At 36.6% G+C, this 14,893-nt stretch overlaps 1 protein-coding gene across 13 annotated transcripts in view; it reads left to right on the top strand.

The window, feature by feature from the left end:
* ABCB7 (ATP binding cassette subfamily B member 7) overlaps nucleotides 1-14,893 on the top strand; it is a 181,533-nt gene that overhangs the window by 112,167 nt on the left and 54,473 nt on the right. For 6 of the 13 annotated variants that reach the window (XM_055266970.2, XM_055266968.2, XM_055266971.2 and 3 more), the window contains one exon: nucleotides 1,897-2,203. The exons of the other annotated variants lie outside the window; for them this stretch is intronic. In XM_055266970.2, the coding sequence (XP_055122945.1) occupies nucleotides 1,897-2,112 (216 nt within the window). In that variant the 3' untranslated portion in view covers nucleotides 2,113-2,203. Of the gene's footprint in view, nucleotides 1-1,896; nucleotides 2,204-14,893 lie in introns of those variants that run through there. 13 annotated transcript variants of the gene reach the window in all.

The following is a 14,893-nucleotide window of genomic DNA, read 5'->3' as shown; positions in this document are numbered from 1 at the left end:
ATCTCAGCCTCCCAAAGAACTGGGATTACAGGCATGAGCCACCATGGCCGGCCATTGTTAAATTTCCTGAGTGTGATATAGTTGTATTTCAGTCATGTAGGAGAATGTCTTTGTTTTTAGGAGATACATGCTAATAAAATATTTAGGGGTGAAGTGTAATGATGTCTGCAGCTCATTCTCAGATTGAGTAGCAAAAAATTCATGTGTATGTAGAGAGAAGGTGAAGTGGAGAAAGCAAATGTAGGAAAAAATAATGGTTGCCAAACTAGAAGAAGCATATAAAGTTGTTCATTGTGTCACTCTTGAAATATTTCAAAATTTTAAAATGGGTTTGGTAAATAAATAAATAAATAAAGGAACGACCTGAGAACAAGGTTTTTGAAATGAGAAATGTCTTTGCTGAAATAAAGTCAAGGAAATCTCCAAAAGAGAGAGAGAATATAGAGAAAAGATTAGAAAACAAGAGAATTTATCTAAAAAGTCCAACATCTGACTAGTGGTAGTTCTAGAGAGGCCAGAAGCAGGGGAGGAAATTGTCAAATAATAGGTTGGTGCAAAAGTTATCATGGTTTTTGCCGTAGAAAGTAACACCAAAAAAGTGTCTAGAACTTCAGAGTAAGAGTTTCTCGATTGAAAGGGCCTGAGTACCCACCACAATGAATGGAAAGGACAAATAAAGCTGTACCGGGGCACATTATCATAGAATTTCAGAATTGAGGATGTAGAAAACAACCTAAAAGCTCTGAAGGGAATATCTCTGGATGGTGAGGGGAAATAAACTAATAGATTACCTAATGTAGTTGATTATGAGAAAAATATTGTTGAGAAGGGTTTTGTGATTCTGTAATAAACTTTGGACAGATTTCCAATAGTGACATAGAAAACTAAGCAAATGAAAAAAACAAGGAAGTTACTAAGTCTAGGAGGATTAAAAGACTATATAAGAAAATATATATAAAATCGTAGTACCTACTTAGCTAAGCAGGGAATACTTACATAGTCGTAATAAGGTAAACACTGGATCAAAATTTGTGATGTAACTGATGTTGTTAGGAGAGTAAATGATGGAGTAGTGGGAATGTGGGATAGTTTGAGTGTTGAATCTCCGTAGTCCATAGTAGGAAGTTAGTAGATAATGCCAGGAATGAATAAATCAAGGAGTAGCGGTATAACCTTACATGTAAATACTTAAATGTAGGCACAGACATTTCAGTTATTTTACTTAAGGGTTTATTATAAAAGTCCTGTTACCAGGAATACCAGTAAAAGTGACAGAAGTCCTTTTGTCTCTCAGCATGGTTAACCGTAGCTATCAAGAAACAAGTTAATTGTAGATCAGAGTTTGGAATCTATACCACCAAATCTTTGCAGTGTTAAGTTTAATAACCATTGTTAACAAAAATAGCCACTGGAAGAAGTAAACTTTTCATTTTCATTAAATCTTTTTTATTTTATGAAATCTTTTTTATTTCAAAGTACACATAAGTATTTAAGGATATTATTTTTAAATCTTTTAAGTCTCTGTGTAAATAACAGTGCTTTTGATTTGAATATTTGCTGATTACAGAAAATATCACCTTTTTACATTTTAACCTTCCCTTTCTTCCCTTCAAAATGACAAATGAAACATTACAATTTTATTTCCTTTAAATAAAATGGTGTTTATGGTATTAGAAATTTTATAGCCTTTTGTTTGTTCTGGCACTGGGTAGCTCAACAGGGAGGATAGCATTCCTACCTAAATTTTTTTCATTTATACTGTGTATGAGGAATTGGGAGAAGTATTTTAATGAATGCAAATCCTTCATACTCCTTAGTTAGAAAGTATTTGGTATTTTCAGTTATTATGCTAGTTAAATGACCTTTCTCCGTGTTTCTCATGTGTTTGCTTTTTAGGGTAAGGTAGCCGAACGTGGTACCCACCATGGTTTGCTTGCTAACCCTCATAGTATCTATTCAGAAATGTGGCATACACAGAGCAGCCGTGTGCAGAACCATGATAACCCCAAATGGGAAGCAAAGAAAGAAAATATATCCAAAGAGGAGGAAAGAAAGAAACTACAAGAAGAAATTGTCAATAGTGTGAAAGGCTGTGGAAACTGTTCCTGCTAAGTCACATAAGACATTTTCTTTTTTTGTTGTTTTGGACTACATATTTGCACTGAAGCAGAATTGCTTTATTAAAAAAAATCATACATTCCCATTTTCTATAATCCTTCTTTTAGATAAGATTTATTTAAAAGGGGATTTGAGTTTTACATCTTTCACAGTCTATTTAATGTGGCATCTGTATTTATCCCCAAATTATTTTCTTGTCACTGTCCTTGTTGTGCTCAATGCATAATTTTTCCTACCTGTTTGATATTACCACATTACCCTCTTGAGGCTTGACATTCATTTGATATTGATACACAGATGAATCAGATTGGTTTCCCAATTTTTGTAGTTTTTAAAACCTCCTTTATGCTGACAATTTAGAGGGAAAGTGTCTGTTTCTTAACATGAAAAAGAGGATAGTGTAGGTTCATTTTTTCTTCTCCCTCCTCCCTCCAATTGAAATTGACGTGAAAATGAATTTATAAACTTTTAAAATTAGAATGTATCAGAAATAGACATGCATTTATAGTTTGATGTCTTACTTGATAGGTTACTTACTTTTTTCTTTGTTTTTTTTTTTTTTTTTTTTTTTTTTTGAGACAGATTCTCACTCTGTCACCCAGGCTAGAGTTCAGTGGCGCATCTCGGCTCTCTGCAACCTCTGTCTTCTGAGTTCAAGCGATTATCATGCCTCGGCCTCCCAAGTAGCTGGAATTACAGGCGCGTGCCACCACACCTGGCTAATTTTTCTATTTTTAGTAGAGACAGGGTTTTGCCATGTTGGCCAGGCTGGTCTTGAACTCCTGACCTCACATGATCCGCGCACCTTGGCCTCCCAAAGTGCTGGGATTACAGGTGTGAGCCATCATGCCCAGCCTATACTTAGAATTTTTTTTTTTTTTTTTTTTTATTTATTATACTTTAGGTTTTAGGGTACATGTGCACAATGTGCAGGTTTGTTACATATGTATCCATGTGCCATGTTGATTTCCTGCACCCATTAACTCGTCATTTAGCATTAGGTATATCTCCTAATGCTGTCCCTCCCCCCTCCCCCCACCCCACAACAGTCCCTGGAGTGTGATGTTCCCCTTCCTGTGTCCATGAGTTCTCATTGTTCAATTCCCACCTATGAGTGAGACGGAGTCTCGCTGTTTTGCCCAGGCTGGAGTGCAGTGGCGCGGTCTTGGCTCACTGCAAGCTCCGCCTCCTGGGTTCACGCCATTCTCCTGCCTCAGCCTCCCGAGTAGCTGGGACTACAGGTGCCTGCCACCATGCCCTGCTAATTTTTTTGTATTTTTAGTAGAGACGGGGCTTCACAGTGTTAGCCAGGATGGTCTCAATCTCCTGACCTCGTGATCTGCGCGCCCCAGCCTCCCAAAGTGCTGGGATTACAGGCTTGAGCCACCGCACCCGGCCGCTAGAATTTTCGAAGTATTTGCAACTATGTACTTTTTGAAGGAAAAAAAACCTTCATTCTCATGTTGCTATGTAGAATATTCTTCATCATTAAGCAGCACCATAACTATCATCTAGTGATTAGAATTTTATTTTTCCACAAAAAAATGAGGCATTGTTTTTGTTTTGGACAAAACTACACATTTTTCTTTAAAGATTTACAAATTCCTATGTAATTTGAAAGTTGCTATATTGGGAGTAATCTGAAAAGCTTAGAAAGTTCATTTCCTTTTATATTTCCATCTTAAATGTGCTGCTTTTTCTATTCAAAGTTTACAAAGAAACAAGTAAATGGGATGTCGTGCATGCATGCACATGCTTACACGTGTATAAATCAGTGTCCATTAAAAAAATTAACATTTAGGTAAATAGAGTATTACATATTATACTCTTTAGATGATCAAGACTGTACTCTGTGTTGACACTTCAGAATTTCTTTATTAAAAGATCTTCCCTTACTTTTCAGTAATTTAATTAGTTTCTTTAAGCCTGACATAACAAGGAAGAGCCCAAACAACATAATCAAGTTTTACCCTGGGAGGAAAAAAAGTTTTACCTGCTAGAAAGAATTAATAAAATATTGGTATACATTTACTTAGAAAGTTCTCTTTTCTAGTATGAACTTGCTTTCATTTGTTTGGTAGTAAGCATTCAATTTGAAAACATATGCACCTCATGAATGGCCACATAACTATGTAATAAGGTTTTATTTCTCAGAAAAGGTCCTAATGTACTTATTTTATTGGTTTATAGTTTTAAGAAATTTTTCATGATAATTTGATATGGGAGAGATTAATTTTAGTATTGTTGACATTGGTGGGTGGATAGCTGAACTTATCTAACTTAGGTGCCCACTCTTGTTATATAAAGGTAATTTGATAAGTAACATGAAACCAGTATTTCATAGTCTTTGCCACCAGAGTAAGTGATGCAAGATCTTGCTTTTAAAGCTAGAGTTAATACTGCGATGCATAATCAACTGAAAAGTGGATTCGTTTTTTTTTTTTCCTTTTCAACATTTCTTACTCTGAAACCATAGTTGTCACTGCTCTTCTGGGGGTGGGATGAGTACTTTTAATAAACCAGTTGCATTACTGGAAATGTGGTTAAAGTCTCAATAGAAATTTTGCTTCTTTGTTAATTCCCTCTATACATTTCCAGTGATGCTGATGGAAAAGATTTTGCTTAGCCACATAAACACATAATATTGAAGTAATCATCAGTAATAATTCGTTTTGAGGTGTGAATAGTGTTCAAAGTAAGTTATTTTGTGATGTGGGAAACCTTTAGTCCAAGAAGGTTAGGAATGTTTCCAAAGTGTCGATAATTTTCCCACTAAGAGATACAAAGCTATTTTTTTTTTCATATGATTGTAAGTGGTCCCTAGGCCATTGTCGTCATTAACCATTATTTTCAACTAACAAAATCTTAAATTACTTGAAAAACAGTTATTGTAGGGTCCATAATTAAATCTTAAAGGCATTTCTTTTAACCACTTCATATTAAGGTAGTTCTATACAGGGAAATAATAGACAAGATGAAAGAAAAGCTTCCTAGGATGATTCATTCAGAGGAAATGGCAAGAAAAAGGGCATTTAATTATAGTGTACTAATTTTACATTATAATATTATGTACTCACACAAAAGGATAAAGTGTATAAATTTCTAAATCAGTGTTGCAACGTAATGTTTTTTAATATATTGGGATGAATCAGGTACAGTTTTAGAATATGGAATCTGAAAATGGAGCAAGATGATAGGGTTTTATTTTTTATATCTCTTTATTTTAAAGATTGAAAATTTTACTTTCTTCCTAAGGGACTTCCAGTTTACAAAAATTAAGTTGAAACCAAGGTAATTTGGGATTATAAAAACTGGGCCAGATGCCTTACTGAAGGTTCTTAACATAGAAATATCTTGGTGAGCAGATGGGCTCATTTGGAAATTTTTAACAGCTCAAGTCTGAGGGTCACTTTTGAAAATCAGAAAGAGACCTTAGCATTTGGACATGAACAAGCTCAAGATATGTGTATGTTTTTCCTCTACAGAGATTGCACCTTTTGTAAACCTTGAGATAAATATTGTGTCATTCCTTTAGATGTTGACAAAGTAGTTTGTGAAGATGGCTGTTTTTAAAAATTTTTTTGCTTTAAAGGCAAGATATTTAAAGATTGTATGATTCGTTATTTCTGGATCTCTTTGTCCATACTGCCATCTTGCTCTTATCCTTCCTACTTGCTGAATGTGTTGCTCAGTAGCAACTTTTGCCAGTGTATATTCACAATTCTCTTACCTTGTATCTTTAGTACTAGATAGTCTGTCCTGGATTAATAGTTGAAAGCATTTAAATATGTTTGCAATTGCAGTTTTCTTAAATTGTAAACAAATCCCTTTGAATATATAGATTTTTAATGTAAATTGTATAGTAAATGATAATACCAAATCAAATAGGTTAAAACTGGTCAGTTAAGACAAAATAACTCAGAGAGGCCCTTAACCTCACTGTTATTGTTTACAGCAATCTGTGTAGATAAACATTACTAAATAAACATTATATTTGTGACAACAAATGGGTATCCCATTGAAGCAGCTCTTCTCTGCAGTGTCCAGGGAAAACTGATATTTTGTCATTCATGTACTGAGAATAAATACAGATAATTAAGAGACACTCTGAGGGTATGACCTTACAGCCTTATGCAGAAGGTAAAAACTTGGAATTGTTTCTAAGAGAAAGTAATTGTGAAGCTCATAATGTGGGTAAAATGGCAGCAAATTATAGTGTGCTTTCAGTTAACATTAAGCTTTCATATTTTTGATGACCAATCAGTGAAAGGCAAGTTTCTGTTGCCCCCAGTTTCTCAGTTCTAATGATTAGGAAGTAAACTTTTGGGTATAGAAATGTCTTGACTGCAAATCATGTGATAAACTAGCAATTTTATTAGGAAGGTAGAGTTGGAAATGAAATGCATGTTCTAATTAAAAACAGGTTGGAGCATTTTTTGGTTGAAAAAAGGTCAGTGGATTGTTTCCATACTTCCTGTTGTTACACAGCTACAGTAGTTTCAGTTTCATAAAATCATGAGATTTTAAAGTTAGAAGGAGTTTAGAGGTCATTTAATACAATCCCCTCATTCTACAAATGAGGAAACTGAGGCCCAGTTGGGATGAAAACCTTGGCTCCTGACACCTAGTCTGTTATTCCTTCTACTGCACCACATTTCCACTCAAGTTACATTTAAAAATAAATTGGAAGCCAATGAGGTTTATCTGAGGCACAGTTATTGCTAGTTGAAAATTTTTCCCGATACCCGGCCATTATGACTTGAAATACAGTTGGGATTGGTGAAATAAACTGGAGAGTAGGACTTCCATAATAGCAAAGTAAGGAGCTCAATAGACCTTCTCCCCAGCAAAACAGCATTTTTTACTGGTAAAATTGTTTTTTAAAAAGCAATCATTTAAAATTTCTGAAAATTGTCTTAAGGGCATACAGGAAATAGAGAAACATTCGTTCAAGAAAATATATTGAATCTTATTAAGAACAGCAAGAGTCTGGTCTTTGAGGAACAACCTGTTCCATATATCCCCCACCCCCATCCAAGTGTTACCTGAGTGTTCCACCCTGGATGCTCCATTCAGGGCTTGTATGGTGAAGATGATGGGGATAGGTGGGGCTCACTCTTCTCCCAGCTCCCATTCTGGGGCTACAGATTCACCCTGTCAGGGCCAACTGTTTACATTTCTTATCCCACCCCTCAACCCCATACAAACACATGCTTAAACCTGTGTTGCAGAAACTCTATCCCAGCTTGCTCATAACATTGGAGGCATCACCCAAAGAAGGAAACTGGCAAATACTGGGGACTTCCACCCCACCCCATCACCCGTGAGTAAAATGATGATTTCATTTCAGGAAAAATGAGCCCCACCCTCAGCTTCAGTTCAGTGGTGCAGAGGTTCTGCCCAAGGGGAAAGGCATGCAATAAAGACAACTCCATAGCTCTGCCTGTGGAAACTGACTTCATTTGGAACAGAGCATGAAGAACTTCATCCCTGAAGATGATGTCAAAAACAGTGGATGGAGATCTTGGTGGAGATCAATTAAGGGAAGCTTGCACATGCAAAGCAACCAGAAGTTTAATAGAAACATGAAAGAGACAGCCAAGAAGAGCCGTCCTGAGAGCGCAGTCAACTATGGGGATTGAAAAGTCTGTGTGCATGTGCTGGGTCTGCACCCACTCACAACAATCAGAGCAGAACATGAGACATACTTGAAAGCATTCCAATGCATGCAGACCCATCAACAGAAGGTGCAATCTTTACTGGCACAAGGAGTTTAAAAACAACCTTTGACCAAACACTGCAATAAGCTACTTTGACCCGAAGTAACTCCCAGGAACAAGGATTAAAAATAAAATTACACTCATCCCTGGCAATCTGAAAGACTGTGTATGTTGAAGGCTGTGCCTTCTTAGGATGGTCACACAGGGATCCTCCAAGCTTCTACTCCCCGATGAACATGGGTGAAAATAAATTTCCTGAGCTATTTATAACACCTCCAAACATGCACACATCCAGTCATAAAGGGTAAAAATCCTATTGACAAGTGCCTTGTGCTAACCTGGGGGCAACCCCTAGGTATTAATAGCTGAACTGAAAAATAGAGCTAACATCAGGCTGCACACTGCGGAGGAAATAACCAAAATCCTCCAGGAAAGGAGGATCAATATCCAGGATTGCTGTAGGATACTATCTAAAATGTCTAATTTACAACAAAAAATTACAAGACATGGAAACAGGAAAGTGCAGCCCATACATGGGGAAAAAGCAGGTGATAAAACACTGCCTTAGAAGTGGCCCAGATGACTTTTGTAGCAGACAAAAAGATTTGTCAACAAAGAGAATGTGTGTGTGTGTGTGTGTGTGTGTGTGTCTACAAATGGAAATTCTGGAGTTGAAAAGTACAATAACAAATTCACAAGAGTTCAGTGGTATATTTGAGCTGGCAGAAAAAATGAACTTGAAGGAAGATCAGTGGAGATTATGCAGTCTGAAGAACAGAGAAAAAAGAATGGGGAAAAATAACAAGAGAAATGTGTACAAACATTCACAGTACCAGGAGGAGAGAGGCGGACTAAAAATTGAAACTCACAAGAACACTTAAATTTGATGCAAAACATTAATCTACGCATCAAAGGGGCTCAATAAATGTCAAGTAGGGTAAACAAAGAGACACATCAAATGTTGTGAGCAAAAAACGAGAAAATCTTGAAAGCAGTAAGAAAAATAGCTCATCACCTACAAAGAAACCCCAATATGGTTAATAAGTGAAGTTTCATCAGGAACAGTGAAGGCCAGAAGATATAATGGTGACATGCTCAAATTGCTGAAATTAAACAAAACTACCCAAATGAAAATATTATATCTAGCAAAACTCATTCAGAAATGAAGGTGAAATAAGATGTTCCCAGACAAATAAAAGGAAAACTCAATAGTAGTGACTTGCATTATAAGAAATACAAAGGTAATTTTTCAGTCAAAAAGCAAGTGACACCAGACAGTGATTCAAATCCACGTGAAAAAAAAATAGGAAGCACCAGTAATGTCAATCACGTGAGTACTTTAAAAAGAGAGTATAATTGCATGTTTCTTTTCCTTTCTTCTCTTAACTGACTTATAAAGCAACTGCATAAAACAATCTGTATATTATTATTTTATTGGGAATGGAAACAAAGCTATGTAAGGAATGGTACCAGGTAATATCTTGAATCCACAGGCATGAATGACGACAGAAATGGTATCTAAGAAGGCTAATATCATGAACTCTCTGCATATATATGTGTCCTTCTCTGAGCTTTTTAAAAAGACAAGGTCATATAAAGATGATAATGTATTATTGGTTTGTAACATATATAGACATAATATGAATAACAATAGCACAAAACTGGGATGGAAAGCTATATAGTAGTAAAATTTCTATATTTCACTGCAACTAATCAGTACAAATATGAAGTAAATTCTGGTAAGTTACAATGTATCTTGTAATCCCTAGAAGAATCACTAAGAAAATTACTTTTAAAAATATACTTTTTTTCAACACTTATTTTAGAATTGGGGTACATGTGGAGGTTTATTACAAAGGTATATTGTGTGATGCTAAGGTTTGGAGTACAAGTGAATTTGTCACCCAGGTAGTCAGCATAGTACTCAATAGGTAGTCCTTTTTAACCTTTACCCCTTCTCCCTCTCTTCCTTCTCTTGTATTCTCCAGCATCTGTTCCCATTTTTATAACCATGTGTACCCCAGTGTTTAGCTCCCACTGATGAGAAGATGTGATATTTGGTTTGCAGTTTCTGCATTAGTTCACTTAGGATAATGGTTTCCAGCTGCATCTGTGTTGCTGTGAAGGACATGATTTTGTTCTTTTTTATGGCTGCATAGTATTCCATGGTATATATTTACACTTACATAATCCAGTCCACCATTGATGGCTACCTGGATAGATTCCATGTTTCTGCTGTGTGAATAGCACAGCAATAAACAAACAAGTGCATGTGCTTTTTTGGTATAATGATCTATTTTTCTTTGGGTATATACCCAGTAATGGGATTACTGATGCAAATGGTAGTTCTGTTTTAAGTTCAGACTGCTTTCCACAGAGCCCGAATTAATTTGCATTCCCACCAGCAGTTTATACGCGTTCGCTTTTCTCTGCAGCCTCGTTGGCATCTGTTGTTTTTTGACTTTAGTCAAAAAATAGCCATTCTGACTAGTGTGAGATGGTATCTCATTGTGGTTTTGATTTGCATTTTTCTGATGATTAGTGATGATGAGCCTTTTTCATGTTTGTTGGCCACTTATGTGTCTTCCTTTGAGAAGTGTCTGTTCATGTCCTTTGCTCATGTTTGTTTATTTATTTTTTAAATTTCTATAACTTTTTTTATTTTGATCTGTTCTAACATTCTTTTATTATTTAACATTATGAAATTAGATTTCTGTATAGTTTCTCTACTATAATTAATGAAAACCATTTCAGCTTTTAAAATTCTCATTTAGAAGTTCTCCTGTCATACTTGTTTACTGAACATTTCCACTGCAAAAACAGAATCAAGACATTTAAAAACTTTTCATGATACCATTGTGCCTCATTTAAACTTTCAAACTTTTAAACTTTTCCTTTATTCTCTACCTCTGTGAGATTTCTAACCCCTTGGCATTCACTCTACAATTGCACACTTTGATTACTCAATTACTTGCTTCTATCTTGAGTTCAACTCCTATCCTGACTTTCTTTTTTTTTTTATTCTACTTTAAGTTTTAGGGTACATGTGCACAACATACAGGATTGTTACATATGTATACATGTGCCATGTTGGTGTGCTGCACCCATTAACTTGTCATTTAACATTGGGTATATCTCCTAATGCTATCCGTCCCCCCTCCCCCCACCCCACAACAGTCCCCAGTGTTTGATGTTCCACTTCCTGTATCCATGTGTTCTTATTGTTAAATTCCCACCTATTGAGTGAGAACATGCGGTGTTTGGTTTTTTGTCCTTGCGATAGTTTGCAGAGAATGATGGTTTCCAGCTTCATCCATGTCCCTACAAAGGACACGAACTCATCCTTTTTGTGGCTGCATAGTATTCCGTGGTGTATATGTGCCACATTTTCTTAATCCAGTCTATCATTGTTGGACATTTGGGTTGGTTCCAACTCTTTGCTACTGTGAATAGTACCACAATAAACATATGTGTGCATGTGTCTTTATAGCAGCATGATTTATAATCCTTTGGGTATATACCCAGTAATGGGATGGCTGGGTCAAATGGTATTTCTAGTTCTAGATCCCTGAGGAATCGCCACACTGACTTCCACAATGGTTGAACTAGTTTACAGTCCCACCAACAGTGTAAAAGTGTTCCTATTTCTCCACATCCTCTCCAGCACCTGTTGTTTCCTGATTTTTTAATGATGGCCATTCTAACTGGTGTGAGATGGTATCTCACTGTGGTTTTGATTTGCATTTCTCTGATGGCCAGTGATGATGAGCATTTCTTCATGTGTTTTTTGGCTGCATAAATGTCTTCTTTTGAGAAGTGTCTGTTCATGTCCTCTGCCCACTTTTTGATGGGGTTGTTTGTTTTTTTCTTGTAAATTTGTTTGAGTTCATTGTAGATTCTGGATATTAGCCCTTTGTCAGATGAGTAGGTTGCAAAAATTTTTTCCCATTCTGTAGGTTGCCTGTTCACTCTGATGATAGTTTCTTTTGCTGTGCAGAAGCTCTTTAGTTTAATGAGATCCCATTTGTCGATTTTGACTTTTGTTGCCATTGCTTTTGGTGTTTTAGACATGAAGTCCTTGCCCACGCCTATGTCCTGAATGGTATTGTCTAGGTTTTCTTGTAGGATTTTAATGGTTTTAGGTCTAACATATAAGTCTTTAATCCATCTTGAATTAATTTTTGTATAAGGTGTAAGGAAGGGATCCAGTTGCAGCTTTCTACATATGGCTAGCCAGTTTTCCCAGCACCATTTATTAAATAGGGAATCCTTTCCCCATTTCTTGTTTTTGTCAGGTTTGTCAAAGATCAGATAGTTGTAGCTATGCGGCATCATTTCTGAGGGCTCTGTTCTGTTCCATTGATCTATGTCTCTGTTGTGGTACCAGTACCATGCTGTTTTGGTTACTGTAGCCTTGTAGTATAGTTTAAAGTCAGGTAGCGTGATGCCTCCAGCTTTGTTCTTTTGGCTTAGGATTGACTTGGCGATGCGGGCTCTTTTTTGGTTCCATATGAACTTTAAAGTAGTTTTTTCCAATTCTGTGAAGAAAGTCATTGGTAGCTTGATGGGGATGGCATTGAATCTATAAATTACCTTAGGCAGTATGGCCATTTTCACGATATTGATTCTTCCAACCCATGAGCATGGAATGTTCTTCCATTTGTTTGTATCCTCTTTTATTTCATTGAGCAGTGGTTTGTAGTTCTCCTTGAAGAGGTCTTTCACATCCCTTGTAAGTTGGATTCCTAGATATTTTATTCTCTTTGAAGCAATTGTGAATGGGAATTCACTCATGATTTGGCTCTCTGTTTGTCTGTTATTGGTGTACAAGAATACTTGTGATTTTTGTACATTAATTTTGTATCCTGAGACTTTGCTGAAGTTGCTAATCAGCTTAAAGAGATTTTGGGCTGAGACAATGGGGTTTTCTAGATATACAATCATGTCATCTGCAAACAGGGACAATTTGACTTCCTCTTTTCCTAATTGAATACCCTTTATTTCCTTCTCCTGCCTGATTGCTCTGGCCAGAACTTCCAGCACTATGTTGAATAGGAGCGGTGAGAGAGGGCATCCCTGTCTTGTGCCAGTTTTCAGAGGGAATGCTTCCAATTTTTGCCCATTCAGTATGATATTGGCTGTGGGTTTGTCGTAGATAGCTGTTATTATTTTGAGATATGTCCCATCAATACCTAATTTATTGAGAGTTTTTAGCATGAAGGGTTGTTGAATTTTGTCAAAGGCCTTTTCTGCATCTATTGAGATAATCATGTGGTTTTTGTCTTTGGTTCTGTTTATATGCTGGATTACATTTATTGATTTGCGTATGTTGAACCAGCCTTGCATCCCAGGGATGAAGCCCACTTGATCATGGTGGATAAGCTTTTTGATGTGCTGCTGGATTCGGTTTGCCAGTATTTTATTGAGGATTTTTGCATCAATGTTCATCAAGGATATTGGTCTGAAATTCTCTTTTTTGGTTAAGTCTCTGCCAGGTTTTGATATCAGGATGATGCTGGCTTCGTAAAATGTGTTAGGAAGGATTCCCTCTTTTTCTATCGATTGGAATAGTTTCAGAAGGAATGGTACCAGTTCCTCCTTGTACCTCTGGTAGAATTCAGCTGTGAATCCATCAGGTCCTGGACTCTTTTTGGTTGGTAAGCTATTGATTATTGCCACAATTTCAGAACCTGTTATTGGTCTATTCAGAGATTCAACTTCTTCCTGCTTTAGTCTTGGGAGGGTGTATTTGTCGAGGAATTTATCCATTTCTTCTAGATTTTCTAGTTTATTTGCATAGAGGTGTTTGTAGTATTCTCTGATGGTAGATTGTATTTCTGTGGGATCGGTGGTGATATCCCCTTTTTCGTTTTTTATTGCATCTATTTGATTCTTCTCTCTTTTCTTCTTTATTAGTCTTGCTAGCGGTCCATCAATTTTGTTGATCTTTTCAAAAAACCAGCTCCTGGATTCATTAATTTTTTGAAGGGTTTTTTGTGTCTCTATTTCCTTCAGTTCTGCTCTGATTTTAGTTATTTCTAGCCTTCTGCTAGCTTTTGAATGTGTTTGCTCTTGCTTTTCTAGTTCTTTTAGTTGTGATGTTAGGGTGTCAATTTTGGATCTTTCCTGCTTTCTCTTGTGGGCATTTAGTGCTATAAATTTCCCTCTACACACTGCTTTGAACGTGTCCCAGAGATTCTGGTATGTTGTGTCTTTGTTCTCGTTGGTTTCAAAGAACATCTTTATTTCTGCCTTCATTTCATTATGTACCCAATAGTCATTCAGGAGCAGGTTGTTCAGTTTCCATGTAGTTGAGCGGTTTTGAGTGAGTTTCTTAATCCTGAGTTCTAGTTTGATTGCACTGTGGTCTGAGAGACAGTTTGTTATAATTTCTGTTCTTTTACATTTGCTGAGGAGAGCTTTACTTCCAACTATGTGGTCAATTTTGGAATAGGTGTGGTGTGGTGCTGAAAAAAATGTATATTCTGTTGATTTGGGGTGGAGAGTTCTGTAGATGTCTATTAGGTCCACTTTATGTAGAGCTGAGTTCAATTCCTGGATATCCTTGTTAACTTTCTGTCTCGTTGATCTGTCTAATGCTGACAGTGGGGTGTTAAAATCTCCCATTATTATTGTGTGGGAGTTTAAGTCCCTTTGTAGGTCACTGAGGACTTGCTTTATGAATCTGGGTGCTCCTGTGTTGGGTGCATATATATTTAGGATAGTTAGCTCTTCTTGTTGAATTGATCCCTTTACCATTATGTAATGGCCTTCTTTGTCTCTTTTGATCTTTGTTGGTTTAAAGTCTATTTTATCAGAGACTAGGATTGCAACCCCTGCCTTTTTTTGATTTCCAGTTGCTTGATAGATCTTCCTCCATCCCTTTATTTTGAGTCTATGTGTGTCTCTGCACGTGAGATGGGTTTCCTGAATACAGCACACTGATGGGTCCTGACTCCTTATCCAGTTTGCCAGTCTGTGTCTTTTGATTGGAGCATTTAGCCCATTTACATTTAACGTGAATATTGTTATGTGTGAATCTGATCCTGTCATTA

This window comes from Symphalangus syndactylus, chromosome X (assembly GCF_028878055.3).
Source record: "Symphalangus syndactylus isolate Jambi chromosome X, NHGRI_mSymSyn1-v2.1_pri, whole genome shotgun sequence".
NCBI lineage: Eukaryota > Metazoa > Chordata > Mammalia > Primates > Hylobatidae > Symphalangus > Symphalangus syndactylus.
The sequence above is the reverse complement of the archived record's forward strand: the minus strand, read 5'-3'. Positions and strand labels throughout refer to the sequence as shown.